The 27,715-nt window shown below is 46.5% G+C and overlaps 1 protein-coding gene across 3 annotated transcripts in view; it reads right to left on the reverse strand.

The window, feature by feature from the left end:
* Nucleotides 1-27,715, reverse strand: part of Mprip (myosin phosphatase Rho interacting protein) — a 102,704-nt gene that overhangs the window by 40,831 nt on the left and 34,158 nt on the right. For 2 of the 3 annotated variants that reach the window (XM_028776580.1, XM_028776579.1), the window contains exons 4-7: nucleotides 12,045-12,196; nucleotides 8,466-8,550; nucleotides 4,569-4,806; nucleotides 3,406-3,562 (exon numbers count right to left, since the gene is read on the reverse strand). In XM_028776580.1, coding sequence (XP_028632413.1) covers nucleotides 3,406-3,562; nucleotides 4,569-4,806; nucleotides 8,466-8,550; nucleotides 12,045-12,196 — 632 coding nt within the window. Of the gene's footprint in view, nucleotides 1-3,051; nucleotides 3,563-4,568; nucleotides 4,807-8,465; nucleotides 8,551-12,044; nucleotides 12,197-27,715 lie in introns of all 3 variants that reach the window. The other variant, XM_028776581.1, reaches the window with a different exon arrangement.

The raw sequence follows: 27,715 nt of genomic DNA on the forward strand, positions 1-27,715 counted from the left end.
GTGCCCAGAGAGGCTGCGGTGAGGAGACTGGCTGTGAGAGCAGTGAGCTAAGCAGCTGCTGGCTGCCAAGAAGAGGAAAACCTAAGAGCAGCCAAGGCGGCCTGCAGCACAGCTACACTGCTGCAGGAAGATCTGGACACCCACCGCCCAGGGCTACAGTCTCTTCTTGGGCTGAGAGCACTGTACCTGGCTGGCTAGAGGACTTCAAGGCCCCAGGATAGTGGGAGGGCTGTCCCAGACCGGACTGGCATGCATGGTATATAGGTCTGTAGGGCTCCAGGCAGAGTAGTTAACATGAGAAATAGGAGGCACTTGCTATAGCTGCTTGACAGAGGCTGCCAAGACATGGTAAGACCAGGAGCTTGGGCAACCTCTGTATACAGCTGGTGCTCTGTGGTGTTTCTGAAGCAACAGAGGTTGACAAGAAGGGCTTTACTCAGGCTACACTGACAAGTGTAGCTCTCACAAAGGAAGGTGAAGAGGTCAGGGTTCCATTGGCTTTCTGTTAGTCACTAAAAGTGTTATAAGGATGGTAGCTTCTCCACACTTAGCCAACACAGGTCTAAGAACCTCCTGTAAGAACTCCTTCAAAGGCTTGGAAGTCTCAAGAGCAAATTCCAAGCTCAGGGCTGCTGGTACTCAGGTGGGGTTGCTTACTGGCTTACCAAAGTTTTCCAAAAGTAACCCTGTGGTTTCAACTTCTTGGCTGTGTGGCAGGTCTGTCTAGGCTACAGTAACTCAATGCAAAGTAACTGACATCTTGTCACTCTAACCTATCAGGGACCAGGATCCAGTCCAGTACCAGGTAGACTGTTGGGCCTCAGATAGCAGTCCTCAAAGAGCAACACTGACCAGCGAGATCATTCAGAAAGAGATAGCTACAGGGTTAATGTGCAGAGGTAGTCCAGGCACCAACACCAGCTGAAACTCATCCCTATAGTGGCGAAGAACATGCAAGAATAAAGCCTAGAGACTGCATCTATCTCAGGCAGGTAGACAAGAATGCATTCAAAATTAAAATCTCTGACAAGGAGCTTAGCCAAGCATGCGGGGAAAATGTTAAACTCTGGCCTGGCACTAAACTTAAGGCATAACTGACCCCATTTTGGAACCATCAGAATTAGCCTGCTCAGTAGCCAGTGCAAACCTGCCCCTGCCCACCCTGAAAGCCTCTTTAATGGTTAACAAGACCTTTTATTTCTGTTAGCCCAAATGCTTCAAAAGGACACCAGGAGCTCTGGCGCTGGTTCCTATCATAGGATCAGAGACTTCTTGCTGAAGGCCTACCCACTAGCTGTTATTAACCATGAGGGGTGGGGATCATCCAAGTTTTCACATCCTTGAATCAAGGTGCCTTATTGAGCCAACTGTTAGACTGTGAAGATTGACAACTATATGGAAAGCCAGGGAACTGAGTAACACTCGGTATCCACTGTCTACCTGAGGGTCCATAGGCCATTTGAAAGAAGCTGGGTTGGGTGTCAACTAATTGTGAGTTGAGAAAAGGAGACCAGAGAAAGTCCTCCCCAATTTCATCCTGCCTTCAACACCTGACTGAACTTTCGGCCTGAACCCAGGGCAAGGAAGAAGACACTCAGGATATTTCTGGAGTTGCCATTTTGAACAGAGGCCTTCTTTGTAAACCTAATGAAAGCTGTGGCCTACCCCCCATCCCGCACAGCAAAGCAGAAGGATGTGCTTTTAAACTCTCCTGGGGGGCGCCATGGGTCTTTAGAAACCTGTTCAGCAAGAAACATGGCCTGGACACAAAGACAGAGAACCTGAGGGGCTCATGGGTAGACCGTTCCCTAGTCCTCAAGCCTGGGGACAGGGGGCTCATGGGTAGACCGTTCCCTAGTCCTCAAGCCTGGGAACAGGGGACTCATGGGTAGACCGTTCCCTGGTCCTCAAGCCTGGGGACAGGGGGCTCATGGGTAGACCGTTCCCTGGTCCTCAAGCCTGGGGACGGGGGCTCATGGGTAGACCGTTCCCTAGTCCTCAAGCCTGGGGACAGGGGCTCATGGGTAGACCGTTCCCTGGTCCTCAAGCCTGGGGACAGGGGGCTCATGGGTAGACCGTTCCCTGGTCCTCAAGCCTGGGGACGGGGGCTCATGGGTAGACCGTTCCCTAGTCCTCAAGCCTGGGGACAGGGGCTCATGGGTAGACCGTTCCCTAGTCCTCAAGCCTGGGAACAGGGGACTCATGGGTAGACCGTTCCCTGGTCCTCAAGCCTGGGGACAGGGGGCTCATGGGTAGACCGTTCCCTGGTCCTCAAGCCTGGGGACGGGGGCTCATGGGTAGACCGTTCCCTAGTCCTCAAGCCTGGGGACAGGGGCTCATGGGTAGACCGTTCCCTAGTCCTCAAGCCTGGGAACAGGGGACTCATGGGTAGACCGTTCCCTGGTCCTCAAGCCTGGGAACAGGGGGCTCATGGGTAGACCATTCCCTGGTCCTCAAGCCTGGGGACAGGGGGCTCATGGGTAGACCGTTCCCTGGTCCTCAAGCCTGGGGACAGGGCAGAGGAAGAGCAGGCCGGAGCCTTGTCTTTTCAGCAGTAAGTACTGCGTCTCTGCCACTGGCGGGAAGCCGTTTCAGCAACGCCCAGAGGTTTGTAAAAGTTGTACCTGAGACGCCCAGCAGCTTTTCTTGCTGCCTATTGCATCTTGGTGGGAAGGACCTATGCTGCCCCTTCACTTTCCTGTATCTTAGAACCTCTTCAATGCCCTCTGAGAACTGCAGAACTGGCAGCATGAGGAGGGCCTGGTCCCTATCTGCAGCTCTGAGTCTTCTCAGAGAACAGAAGTTCTCTCTCAGAAGAGAGAAGGCCAAGAAGCTTAAGACTCAGCCATATTAGGCCTAATCTGGGAAGCACATCCTACAGCTGCCAGCCTGTAGACACTTAGTCCTATATCTGGTTGCCAGGAACTGAGAACTAGTACCACCATCTGGGACCCATAGAGGAAGTGCTCCATACACTGAACAGAAATCATGTTCCTGAAGTATGCTTATGTGAGTACATACATGATTTTAGTCCTCTAGTGCCCTCCTTACCTCCGTTCGTTGCCAAACAGACGGGCCACCTCTTCCCTGCCAGGGCTCCGGGCCCGAGTCCTATGCTCCAACCGCCTTCTCTCCACCTGGAAGGCTTCTCGATGGCTGATCCGGATGGCCTTAGGGATGTCGGCCAGGGCGGCATACTGCCTGCTGGCTTTAAAGGCAAAGGTGCTCCCCAGTATCTCTGTTCCCCACCCCCCAGCACTGCTGGAGTCCATGTGGTTGGGTGGCCTGCTGGCCTCACCCAGGCTGTCAGGGCAGATGCTGTAGACCATGCGGCTTGGGGCTGGAAGACCTGGGGAGTGAAGGGAGTGGCTGAGTTCCTGTGAAGGCGATCCAGGACAACCATACCTGCTGTGTGGGGTGCTGGGGCTGGGTGGGGAGAGTAGTGGGGGCAGCTGCTCCTCAGCCCTCAGGTCCTGTTTGGCCTTCTCCAGGGAGAAGTAGCCGCTCTCTACCCGTACTTTCCGACCACCATCCACACGGTCCCCACTTATGGTGCTTTCATCTAGAAGACAAGAGGAGGCTTGCTCAGACTGCTGTCAGTTCTGTCATGAGAACTTTCCAAAAGCCCACATGATCAACCAGGAGCTTCCTCAACACCCTCCATATTCATACTCCACAACTACAAACGGGCTAGAGGTAAAAGGAGAAAACTGGGCAGAAATGGACCACCTATCTCCATTGCCTTTACTCCCTACCCTTTCCTCCAGTCTGGTCACTTTGCAGTCAGACCTGCAGGCAGTCCACTTCATACAGTTCTGGTGGGGAAGCGGGACTACATATTAACCAATGTTTTCTTACCAGACCACAGGAGGAAACCAATCAAAAAGACATCTTTCAGGCTCTTAGTCCATTTCTGAGGCAGGGAGGAGGCCTTTTGTAGGCATGACATGAAGCACATGGACTTTAAATGTGGATAGATGTGTATGCTAAAGAGCTCCAATTGAGGCAGGCAAAGAAGGAAACTAACTTTGCTAGGGCAGTACCACACACCAAGTGGTGAGGGCACAGTGATGTCAATGGTGTCCTCCCTGGCCTTTCTTCTCCTCCAGAAGCTGAGCAAGATGGTAACAATGAGGAGAGGGGCACTGCTGTCCTAACTGCTATCCCTCTAAAGACAGGAGGCACCCAACCCAGCAGGTTCTAAGAGCTAATGAGGTAGGAACCTGTGGTACAGGAACAGAAGTCCAGAGAGGCAGAAAGAATAGTGTTTATAGATTTCCTAAGGCCAATGGAGTAGCTTACACCTTTCTCCTTTACAGGTTAGGTAGAGAAGCCAAACTCAATCTCACAGGCCAGAAACCCAGTCATGCCAGGCCAGTGCTGCCCAGAACTGATGATAAATGATACACAGAGGGAGGAAAAGTTCAGGACCCATGACAGGACTCTAGCTGGGGTCCTGTATCACATGCCCACTGTCACTTCCTATCTCCTGGATGGAGGCCCACTCCAGCAGTCTAAGTCAGATCACCACAACAAGCAGGCCCACAGGCTCATCAGCTGCTGCTCACCTTCTTTGCTTTCTAGCCCTGTTTCCCGTGGCGTGCAAGCAGCAGGAGGCTGGCTTTGGCTGGGACTCTGAGCTGGACTCAGGCTGGTCCCATCAGGTTGGTCTTTGGCTCGCATTTCTTCCTGCCAGAGCGTGGATTTGGTGGTGGGGACTTTCTCGGCACTTGGAATGCTGCTGCTGCTGCTACCACCGCTGCCGCCACTACTGCTAGTAACGGCCATTTTAGCAGGCCCAGGTTCCTGGAGAGATAGCAGTAAGGGTGGTAGCATATAAGCACATAGCCTAAGCTAGCATACAGGTCCTGGCTGCTAAATTACAAGGAATACAAGGACAGCAAAACAGTGTTGGGGGGATGAGAAGCCATTTTTTTCCTGATTGTGGACCTATAGTGCCTTGTCTAAGAGGCCTCGCAGAGGAAAGATTCTGGGTTTCTACCAGAGTCATGTCACCAAGTATCTAAAGTTCTCTCTGTATGCTGCCAGACAATACCTAGAATAGCAGCCCAATTATTAGGGGTGAGCTCATAGGAGTCTGCCATTCCTATACGCACAGATACTTGAGACATAAACAAAGGGAGATAGGACAAGGCAAAAGAGGAGCTCACTCCTCTGGGTCAGGCCCACTGCTATCAAGATCATTGGGGAAAATGCAGAAAGTGAATTCTACAGCACCTTGTGGTCTTACCCACTCTTAGCTTAAGTGGAACACCAGGGATGATGTGAAAGAGCTACTGAATAGACACTAAGGCCTGACTGTTGTTGGTCATTCACATTAGAAATCCTATCCCCTTGACAATGATTTGTGGAGGTGGGGCCTTTAGGATTTTGTTAGGTCTTGAAAGTGGAGCCCTCACAAATTGAACTGGTAACCTATAAAAGAGGCCAAGAGATCTACTTTGACCTTTCCATCATGTGAGAGAGGACCAGGAAGTGGGCCCACATCTGCTAGCATCTTAACCTTGAACTTCCCAGTTTCCAGAATTCTGAGAAAACCCCAGTGTCTATTGTTTAAGCACCTCACTCTGACACTTTGTGAATAGCAGCAGGACTGATATGAGACACACAACATCCCACTAAAACCAGCACACCCACACCTGTCACATGCACACCTTGTTCTCGAGCACAAGCTGTTCTTTATTGGTAGCCCAAGTCATTTCCCAGTTTTCCCAGGGCACAGAAGTGGTACAGCCCTGAACAGAACTCAGCAGACACACAAATCCAGTTTCTAAGTAAACAAAGAATTGGACTCTTTAGATGTTGAACCCAGATAAAGACAGGATGGCAATCCCAGCTGTCCTGTAGTAACCACTCGTGTTCTGTACCCAATCATTCTACAGAGGGGGTTGCCAAGAGGGTGGTTTCAGCTGATTACTATCTTGCCACAAAGAAAGAGGGGATGATATATAAATATCCACATCCCACTTCCGTGTAGTCTCAAGCCAAATAACTGGGCCTGACCTACACCTCTGACTCCAAAGGAGCTTGTTCCTTCTCCTGTATAAACAGTATTCTGTCTTCTGGAGGATAGGTAGACAAATCCCCATTCTTGGGTTAGATTCTTTTTCTTCTGAGCAGGTAGATGAGAACTCTAGTTTGGTGGATGTGGCCACAAAGAGGTATAGAGGCTCAGACTGCACAGTGCCAGCCTGGGTCATTGCACCCTATTCCCGAACAGCCAGCTGTCATGTTCATGTAAGACTGTGATGAACCCTGGCTGCTATCATAGGCACTCAGAAGGGCTTCCAGAGCCAAGGAAAAAGGGAGTAAGCTCCTTCTCTTCAGGGGAGCCATTCTCTACTTCTCTGGCATGAAAATGGAGCAGGGGCCACAATGAGGAGAAAGCCTTGAAGTAGAGGACAGCAGAGACCTTATAAAACCATGAATCCTAGAAATGAACAGCAAAAACTCAACATATCCAGATACAGAGCAAGGAGCACCACCCAGGTCTCTGCCTGGTGGTCCGAGGCTGTGGGACTGGCAGAGGAAAAAAAAGCCACCCTCCCAAGTTCCATATGAGCAACAGACTCTTGGAGAGCTAGGATACTCTTGCTCTCACTGTGCCTTGGGGGCTCTTGTCTCCCTCTACTCTTGGCCTTCTTTTCAATGACATGTATGTCTGGTGAACATCACCTCTGAGCTTCTTTAGGGTCGAGCTGAAGAACTTAGCTTTGATCCCACAGAAACCAAGCTTCTAGTCCTGAGTGGTCTAACCTGAAACTCTTCTAGGCTTTGTGCAGGGATATGGGAAAGAGATGGAAACTGAGCTTCAGGCTCACCTGCTACATAAATGGCTCTGATAGCAGGCTGTTTAAGTGTGTATGGGTGTACCCAGAGACTTCAATCCAAATGTAATCCTTGTCTCTTTCCTGAGACTCACCAGAGGTTAGTTGTGGGGAAAGGGAGAGGCATGCCATAACATTGGTAGAGGAGGCTAAGAACTCTGTGCACTAGTTCTGAGGCATACCCTCAGGGAAGGGGTGACTTCGCTGTTCTGAGATCATAGGGCTCTTTCTACTGGCCAGAGAGTTGGATCCTGGCCACAGGGCAGCTTTATTTGGAAGGGACAAAGTTGTGGGGGAGGGGATACATCCAAATTTCTAGCCTGACCCAGGCAGTCTCTGGTACATAGGGAGTTACCATATTTGGAGGCAGAAGCTCTATGCTGCAGTGCTTCCAAGGCATCACCATGGAAACAAGGCGTAACCCTAACCACTGTTACTCAGCCAGGACTTTTCCCTCAAACCAGGCAGCTTGGGAGATTTGAGCATTAACTGCTGCTCCCAAGCGGAAGGCTCTACTTTCAGTTTCCTGAAAACTGACTACATATTTTAATTTCTTTGATTGCATGTTTTAAATTACTTCAGTTAGGGGCATTGCTCTCGAGGGAAGCCTGGCTTGGGTACCCTCTGGGGCTTCTTGGGTAAGGATGAGATGCAGGATGGACGCTGGTCAACAGGATACAGGCCTGGGCTACATCCTGCTAGTAGGATTAACTGTCCACAGTAGTCTAGAGATGTGGAGACCCAGGTCAGCAGCCTGTGCTTGTCTCACTTCTGCAGCCCAAGAAGCCAGAGAAGACAGCAAAGTCTGCTTGGACTAGGGACTCAGGGTTCTATCTTGGGCTGGTTCTCTTTGCTTCCACAGGACTCTGGCTTTGTGATGCCCAGGTGTGATGCCCAGATGTTCATTCTCAGGACTGACTTGATTTATACAACCTAGGTCAAAATCCTGATGAAAGCAACATTTGGTACAGAGGGGGAGAGTTGAACACTAAGTACCTACAACCACCTAAGCAAGAGGCCCTTGCTGGAAATTCAGAATGGTGACTTCACTCTTCCAGAGCCTAAGGATGTGGTGAACACAGCAAGAATGGGGCAGAGCACTTCCTACCATGAGCCCAGAACACTGGCTAGGAGGAGGGAGGGAATGAGGACGAGGGGGACACAGAGAGAGGAAGGGCTTGACCTGACTGGACTGCCCCAGGTACCTAGCTCTGGTCACACAAGAGTCAGAGCAGGGACCCACAGGTCTCACCTTCCCTGCTGCTCAGGGTTACTTCCCTCCTCTGGTGGGGGCAGAAGAGTCCACCATTCTTCCCTTCCTAGAAGTAGACAGATGGCCAGGGGAAGGGACACATGCTAGGCTGCTATTTACTATTTGCTCAGTATTTGCCTGCTGGCTCGAACCTCCTGAAGACAGCCCAGGACATTCTAGCAAGCTAGTCTGCTCAATGGCTCAGAAAGGATGATATATGGCCTGTGGCTCCTAGGGTGTAGGCAGGAGGGAGGAAGAGGCATGCAAAGTGTGACCACCTCAGCCCTGGCCAGACCTTTCCCCACCCTTTTGCCCTCACTTTTTCCCAGGCCCAGCTCCATTAGGGGGCACGCCGCCCAGCCTACCTGTGGGGTAGGTGGTTCTACCTTCCTCTTCTTCTTCTGGTTCTGCTTGTTGGTTCGAGGATACACCATGAGCATCTCTAACCACCTGGGAAGACAGGATGAGAAATAGTACCAGGTAAATCCCTGCCTTTCAGGACCTATGACTCTAAGCCTTCAGGACCTCAGGCTCTTAGGTACCCTTTCTGGAGATACCTACCCAGTGGTCAGACACTGAGCAGGGTGGGTGTTGCTCCAGATCACAGTGCTGTAGCTGTTGAGACTGTCATTTAACAAGTCAGAAAAAGCATGGGCTGCATGAGGACAGGACTAGACAATGACCCCTCTTCCACGGTCACTATGGGCTGAGAACAAGGTGACTTCTCTATTCTGACAAAGAGGCTGGGGTCTACCAAAGGCATCATGGAATGAAGGGAGATCGTTGTCCTATTATTAGCCTAGTTTCAACTTTAAAACTGCCCACCCAGATTTGGATTTGGTGATTGCACAACTAGGCAATGACTGGCAGCCAATTAGGGATACTGGGGCAGACACTGACTAAAAGGAGAAAAATTTGGAGTTCTATCAGCAAAGTTCCCATGGTGGCTCACCTCAGGAGTAAGAGGCTAATAAATCAGACCACCACTTACACAGAAAAATGTCACACACTCCAGGTTTAAACAAGGCTACACAGTTGCCAAGGATCCTTCACTAGAGCCAGCATTCTAGAAAGCCACTCTGGGCCAGCAATAGAAAGTGTGGAGCTGGTGGAGACAAAGGTTAAGACCCCAGATCTGGCACTGCCACGCTATGTATATGGTTATATCCTAGGGTGCTCCTAGTCCCTGGGAGCTCATCTCATTTCTGAGACCAGTGGCTAAATGAGAACACGTCCAGAATTTCAGGACAGAGGGACTGTAACACAGAAGAAGGCTTGCTTTTGAATCCTGGCCTCAGCTAAGGCCAAGTAGGGCACAACAGCCAGCCTTCCCTCTAGATAAGCAATAACTGCAGGACAAGAGATAGGGCTCAAAAACTTCACAAAACACCAGCACCCATGCTGGGTCCAGACCTAGGGTAGGGATTTACAAGTTGCCTAGAGCACAAATAAAGGCTTACTCCCTCAGAGCCTTAGGGGAGCTTATAGGTCACTTCTCCATGGCCCCAAAGAGAGGACGGAGTTACGTCTGGAAGACCAGCAGATGGGCAAACTTCCTAGGGCATTGAGCTCCTATCCTCCTGCTCTATCTTTCTTCAGGAAGCCTGGATCTTAGAACTGCTGCCTGTTAACTGATATTTCTGTCAGATACTTGAGGTCCTGCACCTGAAGGGAGTGACCCCTACAATTTCACTAGAATCTTAAATCAAGATTATCTTCCCACAGGACCTCAGGTATGTGGGGTACATGGCAGGGGTTGTAGAATGTAGGGGTTGTGCTTAAAACTTCCTATACTCTATCCATTGTCAACACTGAGGAGCCTAGGCAGGGTGAAGTCATCAAGAGGAACTTGGTTGCTAAGTTAGCTAGGGACTTGGGAAGAGTTTGAGGAAAGACTCTTGGTCACTGCTAAGCTTGCCATGACTAGTGTCAGAGTTGTCAGGGCTGAGGCATGATGGAACAGGTCTACATACCTATCTCTTCATTCCTCCCCCCATTTAAAACAACAAACCAAGGTCTTGCTATGTAGCCTAGGCTGTTGAGCTGTCCTGGAACTCCTGACTCTCCTCTTGCCTCAGTCTTCTAAAAGTTGGAATTGCAGGCATGTGCTACCACACTCAGCTACATATGATTTTGTCATGGAAACCCAACATATTTAGAAGTGCCAGAAATGTTAAGAACAACAACCCAGTGAAGAGATGATGGTCAGTTAGTACACATGAGGTTGATGGTGACTTATTTTCTCCAACTCCAGAAGTCAGAGCTGTCAGTGAAGAACGAGAGAATCTGAGAGCCATATGGCAGAGCTGATGGCAGGGGAGGGAGAAGAGAATACTAGCCTCTGGCTGAGCCAGACAGCAAAAATGAGCCCCAACCAATCCTTTAGAAAAGTTGTGTCAAATATAGTCCCTGCAGCCTAGAAGCCACTCATGCCATGAGGGAAGAGATGCTGGGTAGGTGGCAGATGTCCCTGTTCTACCTGCTTGGTGAAAGCATCTTCTTAGGAACTGGTTTTTGATGTGACCAGAGCATGTAGGCCAATGGTGCCTGGAGTACACAGATGAAGAACCATAACAGCATTGGAGAGGGCATCGAGATTAAGGGAGACAAAGTGAGGTAAAGCACCTGTTTTTGGAACATCTGTGCCATGCCTGACTTCTCTGGGTACCAAAGATCCCAGCATGTGGGCAAGGCTAAAGAAGCTGCTGCTTGGGTCAGAAGAGTAGTTTTAAGAATGAGGGGAAAGAAAGAGTTTCAGTTGACTTGCTATAACTATAGCCATGATCTACCATACAAGCTGTGGATCCCAAGAAGTAAGAGCCTGCATACAGGATTTTGAAGTTACATGCCTCTGGGACCTTGGTCAGTTAATGGTCATTAACGACCATGTCTATCTAGCAGGTCCCCATGGTATGCTGACAGAACAGATGACAGAGAGGTAACCAAGGAGAGTGACTCAGAGGAGAGCCAGGAACCCAAGGTAGTTGTCAAAGAATCAGTCAGTCAGATGCCAAACATCACCTCTCTGAGCCATATGGCATCATCGACCCAGTCCCAGATACTCCCTGCTTGTCCTAAAGACCCCTGATTCCCTTTTCAGTCCCACTGCCATTCAGGCCCTCTCCTAGATCCAAGTCTAGGAGGTGAGGCTCCCTAGGAAGATCCACTTGGAACATGTGTGTTAGATCAGGCCAGGCAGCACCAGCTGCAGTCAGAAGTACAGACGGTTACTCACACCTGACTGCTCTTACTCCTGACTCAAGATTCCTTGGTATAGAACATGGGTTCATTAGAAGACCTGCAAACTCTTAAATCTTGGGTCTGGGTTCAACTCAGGAAGACACATAAAATACTCCTTCAGGTTATTCCTAGAAGCCTGGAAACGAGAATTCTCAGTCACCTACCTACCAGAGGGCATCTCTTGGCCAGAGTTGTCTGGCTTCCCAAATATGCTGCAACACTTAGAGATGCAACTAGAGGATGCTAAAAGACAACAATGCTCCAAATGGCCTTATACCTGCTTAAACCAGATGGCTTCATGTCCTTACTTCCCTCTACCCTTACAGCCTATACCCCTCAACCTCAGACTGATTTCTTCCAGAGCCTTAATGACACACCTGCCCTCTTTCAGCCTTATAGGATAAATGGGGTTCATCACTGAGGACAGAAAATACATGCATGTGGATCACCTGGAGGTTTCTCAAAGGGGCTGCCACACAGGCTGACTGATATACAGCCTGGAAAAGAGGGCAAGTCTATATGAGGGAAGACATGAGCAGCACTGTGTAGCTGAGTGCCATGAAGGCACAGGGTGAGAATGGTGTGTATGTGGGGTGGGAGGATGACCAACCAGTGAAGAGTTCCAAGGAAGACCTAGAAGTCCTAGAGTCCTCAGAAATGGGTGAGCAAACACACAGTGCCTCCTGTGGCTCTGACCGACTTACCCACTGATGATCTCCTTGGTTTCTGCCCTGATAAAATGTTCCTTGTCAGGTGTCAGGATGCAGAGGGAGAACTTCTGCCCTGTGCGGGCCTCCCCATCCACCACATCTGTGCACTGGTTCATGTTGATGGTGCCCTGAGGGAGGGTGGTGGGCTGCAAGTACAAAACAAGTCACTCAAAAGGGGTGGTGTCAGGTCCCACAGCCACCAGCAGTATCCACCCCTCTCCTTCAGTCCTCAGCCTTCACAGTACCACTTCCTACCAACCCACCCATGGGGGGCAGGCCAAGCTGGACTTGTGTAGAGGACAGCAGCTGGACTTTACTTTCTACATGGAGAACAGTGTCCTGGCTTGCACTGGAGGAGGGGGCAGGACAGGGAGGGAATAGCTCAGTGAGGACTGCTGGAGAGAACAGGCAGCCAAGTTCCTAGTCTCAGATTAGTGAGGAAAAGCTTCGGAAATAGATTTAAAATAGAAAAAAAAAATTTTTAAAAAAAGACATAAGGAGGTAGGTAGAGTAAAGCCACATCTTTGAGCACTAGCTCGATGATTGGGAGATTGACCCAAAGGCTCATCCACACCTATCCGGGCTTTAAGGAGTCCTGCAGAGACTTCTTAGAGGGCAAAAGTCAACATACATGTTAACATGGATATACACACACACCATTTAGGACACTGGAATGTTTTAACACAGATACTCTGGGAAGGCAGACCGGCTGCAGTGTATCCTATTATGCCAGTTCTTTCACACTGCCAGATCCCATCGGGAAACACTGGCACAGCCTGCTCCAGAAGCCACAGGTGAGTGGACTGTTAGGCAAGCCCTCTGTAGGCCCTTTCTAGTTAAGGTCATCAGGCCCATCAAAGAGTTCTAACTTGCTTGGTGCAGATTAAGAGTTTGGTGGGGGAGGGGGTGGGGCAGCCCCAGGATAGCAGAGCTCTCATCCACATAAGGCCCACCTTTACTTCCCCATGGCTGAAAGTTGGATCTGAATCCTTTCTGGCGAGCCTCTGAGCTCAATCAAGAGCACACACCCTGGGGAAGGGTATCATGAGGATCCAGCACAGCCTTGTAGCATAGGCAGTTCTGCAACCAAGCAGCAGGTCTTCTCAGGGAGCAGTGGACAGAATAGTAGTCTAATGCCCTGTCTTGCCTACATTCAAACCCTGCTCACTTTCTGGACTGGGAGGCCCGGGGCAGGGTCCTAATTTTCCTTGCCTCTTCTTTCCAGTACCAGTCCCTTCTAGTCCATCTAAATCTTAACTACTGGCCCCTCCAGCAGCCTCCTAAACCTGCTTTGGGTAAACTGTCCTCTTATAAAGAAGGAAGTGTTCTTCACCCCATAGACAGACACATCTTATCTCTGAGACAGAAAACTGACAATATGGGGATTGTGAAAACTGAGTGACAGGAGCTGTGCAGACAGCCAGGAGTGACCAGATGACAGGAACTGCAAAAGATGCCTCTTCTCTACTGCTGGAACTCCATCCCAGTTCTTGGAATTAAAACACTGACAATGGCCATGATGGATTTCAGACCTATGTGAACAGATTATAAACTATGACACTAGATCATACAAAAAGATGTTAAGGGGAGATGATAAAACACATCAACAAAGTTCCCGGTATTTTCTTCTCAAGGGTTTGGCCACCAGGCTGTTCAAGGATTCAGTGTCACCAAACTGTTCAGATCCCTACAGCCCAACTCTTCCCTTTTGCACAGCAACAGTCAGTACTAGAAACTGGAGGACAGTGAGCCAAAGACCCTGTCTTACAGCTGAGTATAGCCATGGTCTCAGCCTTCAACCTCTCTACCTCCCTGACCTCAGCTCTATTTCCTTTAGAAAGGGTTTCAAAATGGCAAAGCCAGCCAGGCATATATGTTGGTGCCTATCTGTAATCCCAGAATGTGGGAAGTAAAGTAATGAGGCCTGTTGAAAGTGAGGCCATCCAGGCTAGCCAGGGCTAGAGACAATATCTCAAAAAACAAAACCAGAAATTCAAACTAAGTCAGGACAGAAGGAAATTAACATTCCCTTTTAGGTAGTGTTTTTGATGCCCCCACTGGCCCAGTGCTAACCAGAAGGAGGCATTACTGGACCCTACCACATTCAGGAAACAACAATCAGAAAATCTTACAAAAGAGATAACTATGGCTCTAGAGCCCAATCCACTCACAGGACTTCCCATGAGTTGGGAACAAGCTATTCCCAAATTAAAATTTCTCATTCAGAGCTAATTTCTATTTAATAGCAGCTTTATTGAGACATAATTTATATCACACGACTTACCTGTTTACGAGTACAGTTCAATGGCTATTCAGGATTTACAGAATTATACAAGACTCACCCCTACTAACCTCAGGTCTTTAACCATCATTTCCCCCTGTTTCCCTCTAATCCCTTTGCTGCATCACTCATCCAACACTTTATCTAAAGAGAACCACATGGTGTGAAGCCCCTTGTGTGTGGACGCTCCTCATTCCTTCACCACACTCTGAAGGGTCAACAGACCGCTTCTTGTCCGTGCTGCGCCTAGCATGATGATGAGCCCCTTTTGCTTTTTCACTTTACCACCAAAGGACACCTGGGTTATTTCCACTTGGAACTGTTGTAAATAAAACTGCTATGGAGTCTCATATGCATGAGTTTGAATGGTCACATACTTTTGCTGCTCTCAGGTGAATAGCTAGATGTAGAATTCCTAGCTCAAATGGGAACTGTGTATTTAACTCCTTCAAATGAAACAGACTATTTCCTCAAGTGGCTGAATCATTTGACATGACTTTCATTCCAGCTGTGAAAAGTTCTGGAACTAAAACAAAACAACAACAATAAAACCCAAGAGTAACCTCCCACTATGTGTAGGTGTGGCACAGTACATTTGGGCTCACCTCACTTTACACCTTGTTTGAAACAGTGTCTCTTTATTGTTCACCATTACATAAACAAAGGAAGCTGGCTTTCAAGATGCTAGGGACTCCCCAATCTCATCCTAAGAGTGCTGGGCAGGTACTTACCACCAGTTTTATGTGGACTCTGGAGATCTGAATTCAAGTCCTCACACTTGTGTGGCAAGTGCATTATCCACTGGGCCATCTCCCTCCCTTCATTCCACATTAACTTTCTCCCTTTAACTGGTCTTTTTAAATGGGAGTAACATAAATGACTGTTTTCTAAATGTATTATAATGAGTTATTTTTCTTTTTTCAGATTTTTGTATTTATTTATTTAGTGTACTTGCGTGCACACTCACGTGTGAGCTCATCGAGGCCACAGCACAATGTGTGGAGGCCAAAGAATAACCTTCAGGCGCTGGTTCTCTCCTTCCACCATGTGATCCTGAGAACTGAACGCTGGTCATCAGGCTTGGTGGCAGGCACCTGTACCCATTTGAGCTATCTTGTGGACCTTATTTTTAAAATTAGTTTCCATCTGGTGTTTTCACACATACTTCATTTTTGTTGATTTTTATGCACTCCCCTCCTCTCCGTGCCCTGCCTCCACCGTGCCCTAGTATTTCTCTGGGAACTTTGTTCTGCTTTTTTCCTCATCCTTCCCCCTTAATGAAATCTTCCCCCCCCCCAGCCTATGTGCCCCCTTTCTAGTTTTCTGTCTTTTATCCACATTTCTCCAACTTGGACACACATATCTAGCAGCTAGAGCTGAGGATCTGTACTAAGGAGAGAATCTTGAGGGTTCTGCCTTTCTGAGCCTGAGTCACCTCACTTAAAAGTAATGTTTTCCACCCAGCTCTATATATTTTCTTGAAATTTCATAATCTCATTTTTCTTTACTGCTTGATAAAATTCTATTTGTATATGTGTACCAAACTATTCTGAGACTCCATGTTACTCTAGTGAGAATGGTAATCAAGAAAATGACAATAAACATTGGTGAGGCTATGGGGAGAGAGCAACCCAGTGCGAGAGGAGTGAGTACAGCCACTACAGACATGAATGTGGAGGCTTCTCAGAAAACTAAGAGCAGAACTCCCTATGACCCAGCTATAGCACTTCTAGGGAGGTGTCCAAAGAATGTCTTCTACTACAGAGATACCTGCATGTCTACATTTATCCCTGTTCTTTTTACAATAGCAAGGAAATGGAATCAGCTGAGATAATTGGCCTTAACTTTTAAAATGAATAGTTATGATATAATTCCAACTACTACTCTTAGGCAGTAGATCAGGTTCGCACTGAGAACCTGATGAGATAAGTTCTCTGCAGCTCTCCACAGTGCCACTTAAAGGAACAAGCACTAGTGTCACAGCAGCACTGGTAGAAGTGCTACTTACCCTAAATACAACCCAGGTTCAGGCCCTACCCCTACTTTCTTGCTGAATATGCTTATAGCCCCAAGATGTGGGAAGCTCCATTTCCCTTGTATACCTCCTTACACCACCTTTTAGATAGGGAGGAAGGACACTAAGAAGTTAATATGTAGGAGGTAGCTATGTAGGATTGGAACCCAGCTTTCAAAAGCAAGGCCAAATATTTATGCTGTAACCTAAATTCAGGCAGAAGAAGGTTAGTAACTCAGGTCTCCAAAGACAAAAGGCTTCACCTAAATTTTCTTGTTAAGAAAAAAAGAGAGAGAAGAGAGATTTGACATTTGACAGGCAGTGCTTCTACATTATAGTTATAGGATCAATTGCAACACAGCCTTTCAGCTGCCTGACTCCCATACTGCCAAAGCTAGGACAGCAGAGCTGTTATAAGCTGATGGTCATGTAAGAAGGAGGGTAGCAAACTGGAGGTAAGGGAAACAGGACAAGGGTTTCTCATCAAAGGTGAAGCAGAATATACTGAGAGGCTAGTCCTATTCTCGGTCTTCTGCCAGCTGGTCTGGGTATGCACTCCAAGACTTTCCATTATATCCCAGAAGGTGTACTTTGAGGAAAACCAACCCATCAACTTTTGATCCCCTTTCTTCTACTTGTCTGACCACTGAGATTATAAGTGTGTGCACTACACTTGGCCCACCATGTTTGTTATTGATCCTGGAGAGTTTAGGAAAAGAGCTTAAGCCAGAAAAGAGGAAGAAAATGGGATGAGCTGCCCCGTGAAGCTGGTTAGTATGGTAAGAGGTCGTTTTTTTTTTTTTTTTTTTTTTTGGTTTTTCGAGACAGGGTTTCTCTGTGTAGCCCTGGCTGTCCTGGAACTCACGCTGTAGACCAGGCTAGCCTCGAACTCTCGAACTCAGAAATCCGCCTGCCTCTGCCTCCCAAGTGCTGGGATTAAAGGCGTGCGCCACCACCGCCCGGCTAAGAGGTCGTTTTTTACAAGTAGCTGCTATTATAGAACCAAAGGTGGCTCAGAGGCCACATAGTGGTTATCATCCTTCACTCAAATGGGAAAGAAACCCACTTTCCCTCTGGCATAGAGTACTACTTCCCAAAGGGTTTGTCAGAGCAAAGCCTGACCCTACCTACTGTCTGAGGTCCCAGACTTTTTTCTTTTTTAATGATTTATTTTTATTTTATGTGCATAGGTGTTTTGCCTATATGTATCTCTGTGTGATAGTGTCAGATCTCCTAGAACTGGAGTTACAGACTCTTGTGAGCTGCCATGCAGATGCTGGGAACTGAACCTGGGTCCTCTAAAAGAGCAGCTGCTATCACCACCTCCTCCACCACCTCCACCACCTCCACCTCCTCCACCACCCTTTCTTCTTTTTAAATTTATTTTTTGTTTTCAATATATCCTAACTGCAGTTTCCCCTCCCTCCATACTCTCACCCACTCATTACACCTCCAACCTCACCACTCCCTTAGATGCAACTCCTCATCCGTTTCCCTTCAGAAAAGAGCAGGGCTCCCAGGGGTGTGTACTGTACTTGAGGTATTTTTGTTTTTCTTTTTTCTTTTTAGTTTTTCAAGACAGAAAGGTTTCTAAGTGTAGCCCCAGCTGTCCTGAAACTCACTTTGTAGACCAGGCTGGCCTCAAACTGCTGGCCTCTGCTGGAATTAAAGGTGTATGTCACTACTAACCCAGATACAGCCAACATTCTTAACTGCTGAGCCATCTCTCTACTGCCTAGGATGGATTTTTCAAAACCATCTGAGGCCCAAAGAAAACACCACTTTTACTTTGTGATGGGCATATATACACAGGAGTACACACACTCAATGTGCAATGAGATATTACAAATCAATATTTTTACTTTAAAAGGCTATTTACTTTTTATTACATTTATTTATTGTGCTTGTACGCTCATGCCACACAATACAAGTTTGGAGGTCAGAGAACAACTTATGAGAGTCAGTTGTCTCCTTCTACCACGTGGATTCTGGGAACTGAACACAGGCTGTGAGAACTGGTGGTAAGTGCCTTTACCCACTGAGACATCTTTATATGCAAAGGTCCAAAGACTTTATGCAGAGGTACAGGATCCACTCAAGGCTTCTGGGGCATTGTTAGGCTATTTACATTTATTTTGCAAGAGTGCAAAGAACAGGGCTGGAGAGATGGCTCAGTGGTTAAGAGCACTGACTGCTCTTCCAGAGGTCCTGAGTTCAATTCCCAGCAACCACATGGTGGCTCACAACCATCTGTAATGGGATTTGATGCCCTCTTCTGGTATGTCTGAAAACAGCTACAATGTACTCATGTAATAAAATGATTAAAAAAAAAAAAAAAAAAAGAGTGCAAAGAACATAACAAGGACCTTTATCACACACTGACAAGCCCTAGAAGTTCCTTCTCACATCTGCTATGACAGCCCAATTTCTTTGGAGCTGCTGGTGAGGCAGCAAGACACACAGGTTCTATTAAGTAGCCAAGGTCTTTAACAATGGATCTTCCTTTAAGAAGCCCTCTCCACCCAGCCAAGGCCTACTTTAGTCCTAAAGTTGAGGCTAGGGGAGCTGACATCATCTTTACCCACTTGACCATCTGAAGAACTTATTATACCATATGTGACAACAACTTATTATGTAAGTACAAAAGAGGCATTTGATGTGGTGGCATAGGCCTATGATTAGAGCACTTAGGAAGCTAGAGCAAAATGACAGAAAGTTCAAAGATTAAAAAAAAAACAAAAAAACAAACAAAAAACAAAACCAAAAACAAACTCATCTTCCAGACATGGGAGGCAAGGGCAGGAGGATTGTGAGTTCACAGGTAACTGGGCTGGATGTCAACACCCTGCTTCCAAAAGAAGAGGGGAAAAGACAAAAATGACGGTACTTTTACAAGACTAGTGAAAAGGCAACAGAGAGCTGGAAGAAACACTTGCAAACCATACAGCTGCTAAAGCTCAATTTTCAGGATACAGAAAGAACTAACACAAGAGCAAAACCACAACAGTAAAAAAAAGTGGGCAGATCTGAATAGCCATTTCTCTAAAGAAGACAAATGTCTGATAAGTCGACAAAATATGTTCAACGTCCTAAGTCATCAGGGAATGCAAATCAAATTTGTAACATAAGATACCACATCACAGTGTGTTAGGATGATAGTAACAGATGCTGATGAGGGTATGTAAGGGTATGAAGAGCTGGAGCCTTCTTATATCACTTGTAGGAATAGATGATGGTACAGTTGCTATGGAAAAGAGCCATGGAGGCTCCTCAGTAATTAATGAAACATCTACCAGTGGCACATGCTTGACTAACATAAGCAAAGCCCTAGGCCCCACAGTACCACATAAAATCAGGCACTGGTGGAACGTGCCTGCAACCCAAATACTCCATGTTTACCACAACACTATTAATACCAGATGAGAAGCAGAAGTAATGTTATCTCTTCATAGGTATTCATATTATATAACATCACATTATATATGATATATCCATATATCATACTCATATTATAAATAAATGAACAAGATGTGGAACATGCAAGCAACACAGTAGTATTTAATTCTAAAAGAATGAAGTTATGGTAAGTGTTAAAAAAGAGATAAAGCCTGAGTGAAATCAGCTAGTTACAATATGACACAGATTGTGGCTGCACTTACATAAGGGGCTTACTTAGCAAGTCAGATTCATAGAAACTTTAAGTAGAATGGGATATGGGCTAAGGGAGAAGAATAGGGCATTAGTGTTTAATGGTGGCTGTTTCAGTTTGAAAAGAGGTCTCAAGTACGTGGTAGTGATGGCTGCACAGCAGTCTGAGTGTACTCAGTGCCACAGAACTAGCAAATAAGAACAGCTAAACTTTAGTGATGCATACCTGGACAGATAGACAGACAGACGCACACACGCACACTCTCGAGTTCCCAAGTTGAAAACATAAACACAGCAGGAGCAGAAACAGGGTAAGAAGTATGCCTTGCTGGCCAGCACACCCTTATGTGAAAGTGAAAAGCTTCACCCTTATGTGAAAATTCTGCAGATGGAGCCGGACACAGCCAATATAAAATTGTCAACTCTGGTTCTATCTAGTTCTGGTGGCCTTGCAGATGCCCTTTCAGTGGATTCAGAATACAGGCCACCACCACTGGACATGGCCTTGCCCTTCCACCTTTACTACCAGGGACAGCAGCAGCCGCTGACTTATGAATTACTATTTCTGGATGGTGGCAATGCTAACTCAAACCACACAAAATCTGCCCACTTAAAAAGCCTGAGTCTTCCAACACAACCACTATCATTGAGATCAGCATGCAACCTATATCCTGGAGCCAGATGCCAAAGTTCTTAGCACAATCTTTAAGACACATACCCATCTCCTTCACATCAGTGGAATGGACACCTGTTTGAATGTTACTTGCAGCTAGCTAAAGGCCTGTTTCCATGTCACTAACTCCAAAAGGACCCACTAGACACAATAGCAGGAGCTATAGTGAATGAGCCATGGCACCTGCCATAGGTTGCATAGTGCAGAGGGAAAGAAGACATACACAGTTGAATTAATAGGCTTGCCCCAGGGAGTAAGTGGCACTGTTAGGAGGTGTGGCCTTGTTGGGAAGTGTGTCGCTGTGGGGATGGGCTCTGAGACCCTCCTCCTGACTGCCTGGGAACCAGTCTTCTCCTATTGGTCTTTGAAACAAGATGTAGAACTCTCAGCTCCTCCTGAACCATGCCTGCCTGGATGCTGCCATGCTCCTGCCTTGATGATAATGGACTGAACATCTAAAAGTCAGCCCCAATTAAATGTTGTCCTTTGTAAGAGTTGCCTTGGTCATGGTATCTGTTCAGAGCATTGGAAACCATAACTAAAACAGAGGCAAAAAGGTCAAGCACAGGATATCCTCCAGATGCTAGTAACATAGGGGCTAGATTAGTCTATGAAGTCTTATGAAGAGGTAGGCTCTAGGAGCAGGAGAGCAGAGGGAAAGATAAGCAAGTACATTCATAAAGGGTCTTTCCATGAACAGTCATACTTCTGTAACTGTGAGGTAGCATCATCTCCACTACAGGAAGAAAGAAGCCACTGGGAAAGTAAAGCAGCATGCCAAGGCTGATGCTGGCAACCAGTGCTAGGAGAGCAGCAATCAACTGAATGACAAAAGCTCTGACACCGAGGCTGAACTGGGAGATGAGTCAGGCAGATCACATAGACAGACCAAGAGTAGCAGAGGTGAAGGCCTCAAAAAAGAGAGCTCCAAGAGCAGGAGGCACAGTCTCATCTACGATGTGTTCTTGGGATAAGCCTCCCAAGCAAGCAGAACAGGATCAGGAGGGAGCAGCATATGCTAGAGAGAATGGACAGTCATAGCAAGACATCCACCCAAGCTTGGAGAAGCAGGAAGGTAGGTCACGTGGGCAGTCAGGTACCAGTGTACTCCATCTCCATTCTGCAGCCTGTTCTGTAATTGCTTTGACAGTGACAAAGACTGAGGTAGCCTGTAGCCTGCCCCATTGGCACATGTGCTTCTATGAGCCACCTACAGGCAGGCCTCTCATTCTACAAGCAGAAAAGAGGTCCTAGTGTGTTGCATGGGCTTCACTTCAGGGTGCTGTCCCTCTCTGCAGTCTAGGCCCCTGTCCTGCCCCCTGCCAATCCTTCTGAGGAGCCTCTTTTCCTAGTTTATTCAGGCAGCCAGGCCTAGAGCAACCTCTACTTCCCTGAGTTTCTGGTACTGCTTTCTTTTCATTATTATTATTTATTATTATTATTATAATTATTATTATTAACAACTTTTAAAAGTTGTAATGGTAATGCAGGATTTCTACATACTCATTACAGGGTTGGCTCTATTATCAACATCTTTCACCAGGTTGGTGCAAGTAGCCAACCAATACTGACACCAAATCAATAGAAGTTCACACTGAGTCTTCTGAGTTTTCTTCTAGTGTTCTAGAGAACTTCAGGCGACTCTTGGTTGTGATGGTTTCTCAAATTTTCTTTGTTTTTTATGATCTTGATAGTTTTACAAAGTGCTAGTCATGTATTTTCAAGACTTTCTCAGTTGGGTTGTCTGTTTTTCTTATGACTAGACTAGGTTCTGGATCTTAAGAGGGAAAGCCACTGAGGTAAAGCAGATCCTTCATTGTACCTAATAAGAATATAGGACTTCTCACTGATGTTGGTGGTATGTCTTGTGGTAAGCTATGGCCCAGATCTGAAACAAAGTCAGTACATACTAAATAGTCTGCTTGGAGAGGAGAGGGACTGATGACACATGATGCCTTCTGAGGGGAAATCTGCATGGTTATTTGAAATTCCTTTGCACAGATTTTCTCTTTCCCACTTGTTTATTTCTTTATCAACCATCAAGTAATATCTGCATAGACTGGTAGACATTTAACTTATACCCTGATTATAATCAAAATACTAAATTATTCATTTTGTTCCTTACATTGTTCCAGCTTTAGGTACAGAAGCTTTTCCAGTGGCTCCTGTTTGATCTAGTGTAACATTTGCCTGGCTCTAGATCAGCCCCTCATAGAAGCCAGGGGCCTTACCTGGAGAGGGACACTAAAAACCCTGGTCAGGTGGTGGGAATTCTCATTGCTCATCTTGGCTTCTAGGCCCTCTTAGCTGCCCAAGAAAGAAAGGCACATGCTGCTGGAACCAGAGTACAATCCTATCTGCTACTTTCTGCATGTCTCTGATGATGTCTGTATCAGACTAAGCACTGAAGTCTGCAACACTACATCACAACTGCAAGGCCTAGCTTTCTCCCTTGGGCTCAAATAGTACTTCCCACCAACTATTGTCCATTTATTTATTAAATTGTTCAGTCCCAGTTCATGTGCATGGATGTGTACCTCTGGAAGAAAGAACTATGTTCCCTAAGTGCTACACTCATCCATAGCTCCTGCCTTTGAGCTTCCAGGTGATGCTCATTTCTGAAACACACTTGTAGTTTTATCACTGTCTAGAATCTCCTCTGGCCACTCAAAGAGCTTGTCACTGGCCTTGTATATCTAAGAACTCAAAGGGGCATGAGAGTATCACTATATAAGGATTTTATACCTTTTACTATGAGTCTTTGATACACTTCCAAGACATCTGGATGAAGAAGAAAATAGGAGAGTGGTAAGAAAGATGAATTAGTGAGTTCTTCTGTTACTGTGACAAAACCCCTGAGGACGTCTACTTGAAGAAAGAGATACTACTTTGATTCGAGGGTTTCAATATATAGTTAGCTGGCTCAATTGCTTAAAGTGAGGCAAAATATCACGATGCTATGGAAAGAGGGCAACAATGAGTGAGGGAGGGAAGCTGGGATGTGTTCTTCTACATTTACATTTCTATGAACTCCCAAGAGACTATCAACTGAATAATAGGAGAATCCGTGTTATCAACCAAGCACTTAGCACATGGACTTGGGTGAGGCATTTTCGACTCAAACCATGGTGTGCTGTCTCAAGACTGGGATAGGTAGGAGAAAGAACTGACTGGAGGGAGGCAGAGATTGGCTGATAGTCCAAGTCTGGAGAAGATGGTTTGCTAAATCAAGTTGTATGCACAGGACTCAGTGTTTGCTGAATGACAGAACCAGCTAGAACTGAAAACAGAAGCTGAGAGGCTGCTTCCCATTTCCTGGGTTAGGACTGGGACCTCAGGAGAGTAAAAGCCTCCTGTGGTGCTTCTGGCACCCAGCTGGGGTTGGAGCTAATGCTTCAGAACTTCTGAGACCCTGGCCTCTCCTTGCTACCATATCAGGCTCTTTCTTAGGCGGACCACACAGCTGTCTGAAGTCACTCACAGCTTTTGGGCCCAAGATGACCTGACAGAAGCAGAAACAAAGATGGGGTGAGATTTTGAGATGGAACACAGCTGTGTGAAGCTGACAGGTTGTGGATGATGAAATAGAAAGGGCTTCACAACGGGCTTGGAACAACTAGCACCCGTAAAACACCTGCCAGTCAGATGCTGCTGCTGTCGCTGCCGCTACCACCACCACCTCCTCCTCTCCTAACCATCATCATTATCATCATCATCAACAACAACAAAATGAAGCTTGAATCTGAGGAACAGGAGAGAAGGGGTGTGGGTATAGTATCTTCCTTCCTTAAAGAAGGCATAACTCCACTTAGTGAAGGACCAGAGACATAGAGAAGTAACAGGCATGTCAGACAACTGTTCCCCCAACAGGACAGCAGCCATTTTCAGAGATGTGTGAAAGAAGTGATGTGGCCAGAACTGTGTGTGATGAGAGGGGACACAGTCTGGAAATCCTTTACCTCTGGCAGCCCCTCAGTGACAAGGAGTAACCCGAGACAAAGACTGAGCAATGGGGCTGGAGCCTGAGGTTCTGCTTGGTGCAAGCATAGTGCCTAATGATGAGTACACTATTCTCAATGTATCAACTCAGTAGATGTTTCTAGGCTAGGAGCAGTTGTACACATCTGTCATCCAGGTGTGAGAAGCTGAGGCAGGACTGTGAGTTTAATGCCAATCTAGGTTATACAGTGAGACTGTCACAATTCTTTTTAAAAAGTAAAAGGGCTGGGAATGTGGCTCTGCCAAGAGTATGTGAGTTTAATCCTCACCACTGTAAAGATACGTAAACAAGCAAACATTTCTAAGAGGCCTCCCTTTTGGTGGAAGGAGCCCTATATGCTATGAGAATGACTTGTTTTAAAGATTAAAAAAAAAAAAAAGAAAAAGAAAAGTCAAGTAAACTGAAAGGAAGTCCCGCCCAGGCCAGAGTCAGCACTGTGTCCTTGGGCAACCCCACACACTATTTTTCTTTGTAGAGTTTTAACTGACCAGAAATTGAGTTTCTTGTGCCTGAGCCTCAAACACAACCTCAACTAAGTGACTGTTCTCTCATCTCTCCCTTCCTAGGCAGGCCTCATCAGAAACAGGTGACCATAGCTGGGAAGGAGGGCCGCCCCTGGAAGAGGGCCTCTACCAGTCTCAGAACCCATCGGTCCACCTGTGTATGTGGCCCTAGAGTATATGTCTCTTCTAACAAGGGGCAGCACAACTCTTAAAGGAGATCACTGGCCGGAGTAGTCACTGCAACCATGAGGCCCATGGTGAAGCTACACAAGTGTCCTCTAGCTACCTCAGCCATTCCTAAGAGGAAGGTCACATCACTATAGCAATAGCTGCACAGCTCCCTGGCCAAAGCAACAAACCACATCTACTTCAGACAGTCGACACCAAAAGGTTGTTGTGGTTTCTACATGCCACACTATCCCTTCTCAGGGCCAAGAGCAACTGCAACTGAGCAGGCAGAACTAATAAATGCCACACTGGGTCCCAGGCTAGGCTTAGGGAAATGCTGCAGCTTATACTGGCAAAGATTCAGCTCAGCAAAACTCTTATGGCCAGAACCTGTGTGGTACCATATTTTCTGTGTTTTACTATGTACATTCAGAAAGTGCTGTCCATGTCTAACATGTCAGGCATAGATAACCATGGAAATGCACTACAGCACCATGGCTGTGGGGGTCTTCTTTCTGCTCTCTGGACTTCAGTTTCTCTAATTTATAAGATGATTATATAGAGGCCTATTTCAGAAAGACTAACATGAATCTAATGTGAATGTCTATAGTTAAGACATAGTAAATGCTGTATGACTATCAGGTAAATAAGTAAATTAGACAGTCTTCAGTAGGTAGCATTTAGGTTTCCTCAAAAAGAAACAAAAAGGGGTTAAAAAGCTTGCTCAGCCACCAGGATAATGTAAGTGAGAGCTACAGGAAGAGCCCACTGTTCTCACTCATATGGCTACAGTGAGAAAGATGGACACAGGCTGAACATTTTACAAGGATATCCCTTGATAGGACCCCCATACTTTTCTGGTCAAAAAGAGAACTAAGGTAACACTGTGTGAAAGTATAGTGGCACCTTCAAAGACTAAATACAATGACCCTATAGCCCAGTACCACCACTTTTAGACATACATTCAATATACAGAAAACATGTCCACACAGAATTCTGTAATGCGACTGCTCACAATAGCCTGATTTATAAGTGCCTGAGGATGGGATCACAGATATCCATCAACAGATGACTAGATAAGTAAACCATGGGATATCTACACAATGGAATATTTTTCAGCATTAAAAATAAGTTTTAACAGGATGTGGTAACACATGCCTTTAATTGCTGCAAGCTTTGTGAAGTAGGCCAACCTGGTCTACAGATTGAGTTCTAGGCCAGCAAGACTTACTTTTAAAAAAGTAAAGTGGGACTGAGGGAGAACAGGGAGTTAACTGCTAAAAGCACAAGGTTTTCTTTGTAATGATGAGATATTTTCAAACTGACCACAGTGACAGTTACAAATACAATATATATATATATATCATTTAAGTGTTTGCTTTAAATGGGTGAGCTGTGTGAATCAAATTTCAAGAAAATTATTACAACAAAACAAAAAGCAAACCCCTTTTACCACCCAAGTCACACAGGGAGCAGATTCAGGCCAAGTGATAAAAGCCCTATCTGCTTGTCAGACTCTCTCTGCCTCTTCTCACTCCTCAGGACCTGTGTGTGCATGGTAGCCTTTGTGTCTCTGGTATCTCCATGGATCACAATATAAAAGTATTCACACGGCCTGAGTTTGCTTGAGTTCTCATGCTTGTCACACACTCTCATGAGTGTGTGTATGATGTGTGTCTATTGTATTGCAATGCATTAACTTGATGGATTAGCACAGCTTCACACCAGTCTAGAGGTTTTAAGAAGCCACTTCTACAGATAGAATGTTGGACCTATTTTCTCCTCTGTGAAAATACAACCTTGCTCCCAATAATCTAGCATGGAGGTGAGGAGGTGTGAGGATCACAGATATTCACACACACAAGCCATCCCAGCTAGCTTGGGGAGAGGCAGGAACACACAGGTGACAATTCCCACCTCCTTATTCCACAGACAGCCTATGTGACCCTGAGTGTGGATCTACCCCAACTTCTATGTCTTTGTCTCCCCCAGTCCAATCCACCTGTGGTTCACTAATGCAGCGCATTCCTCCAGAGTGCCAACTGAGCCAGGCTGTACCTTGTACTTAATACATTGGCTGTAAGTCTTTCCTTAGGTATCCTCTTTCCTAATAGTCATCAATTCCCTGGGGATAGGAGAAGATCCTCCTATTTGCTAGGTCCTTTCTTAGACCTTGCTTAGAGACCTCTGAATAATAAATAACAGAAAGGAACCTCCATTTCACTTGAGAAGTCAAGGCCCTGGGTGTTCCAATCACCGGTCTGTGCGAATACTGGCCACACAAAGGTAGTTAAAAATAAACACTAGACACAAAGGACACTACTAACTACTTAGAGGAATGGAGACATGAAAGGGAGGCTAATAATGGCCTCTGTCTC

Source organism: Grammomys surdaster, unplaced genomic scaffold (genome assembly GCF_004785775.1).
Source record: "Grammomys surdaster isolate TR1022 unplaced genomic scaffold, NIH_TR_1.0 270, whole genome shotgun sequence".
NCBI lineage: Eukaryota > Metazoa > Chordata > Mammalia > Rodentia > Muridae > Grammomys > Grammomys surdaster.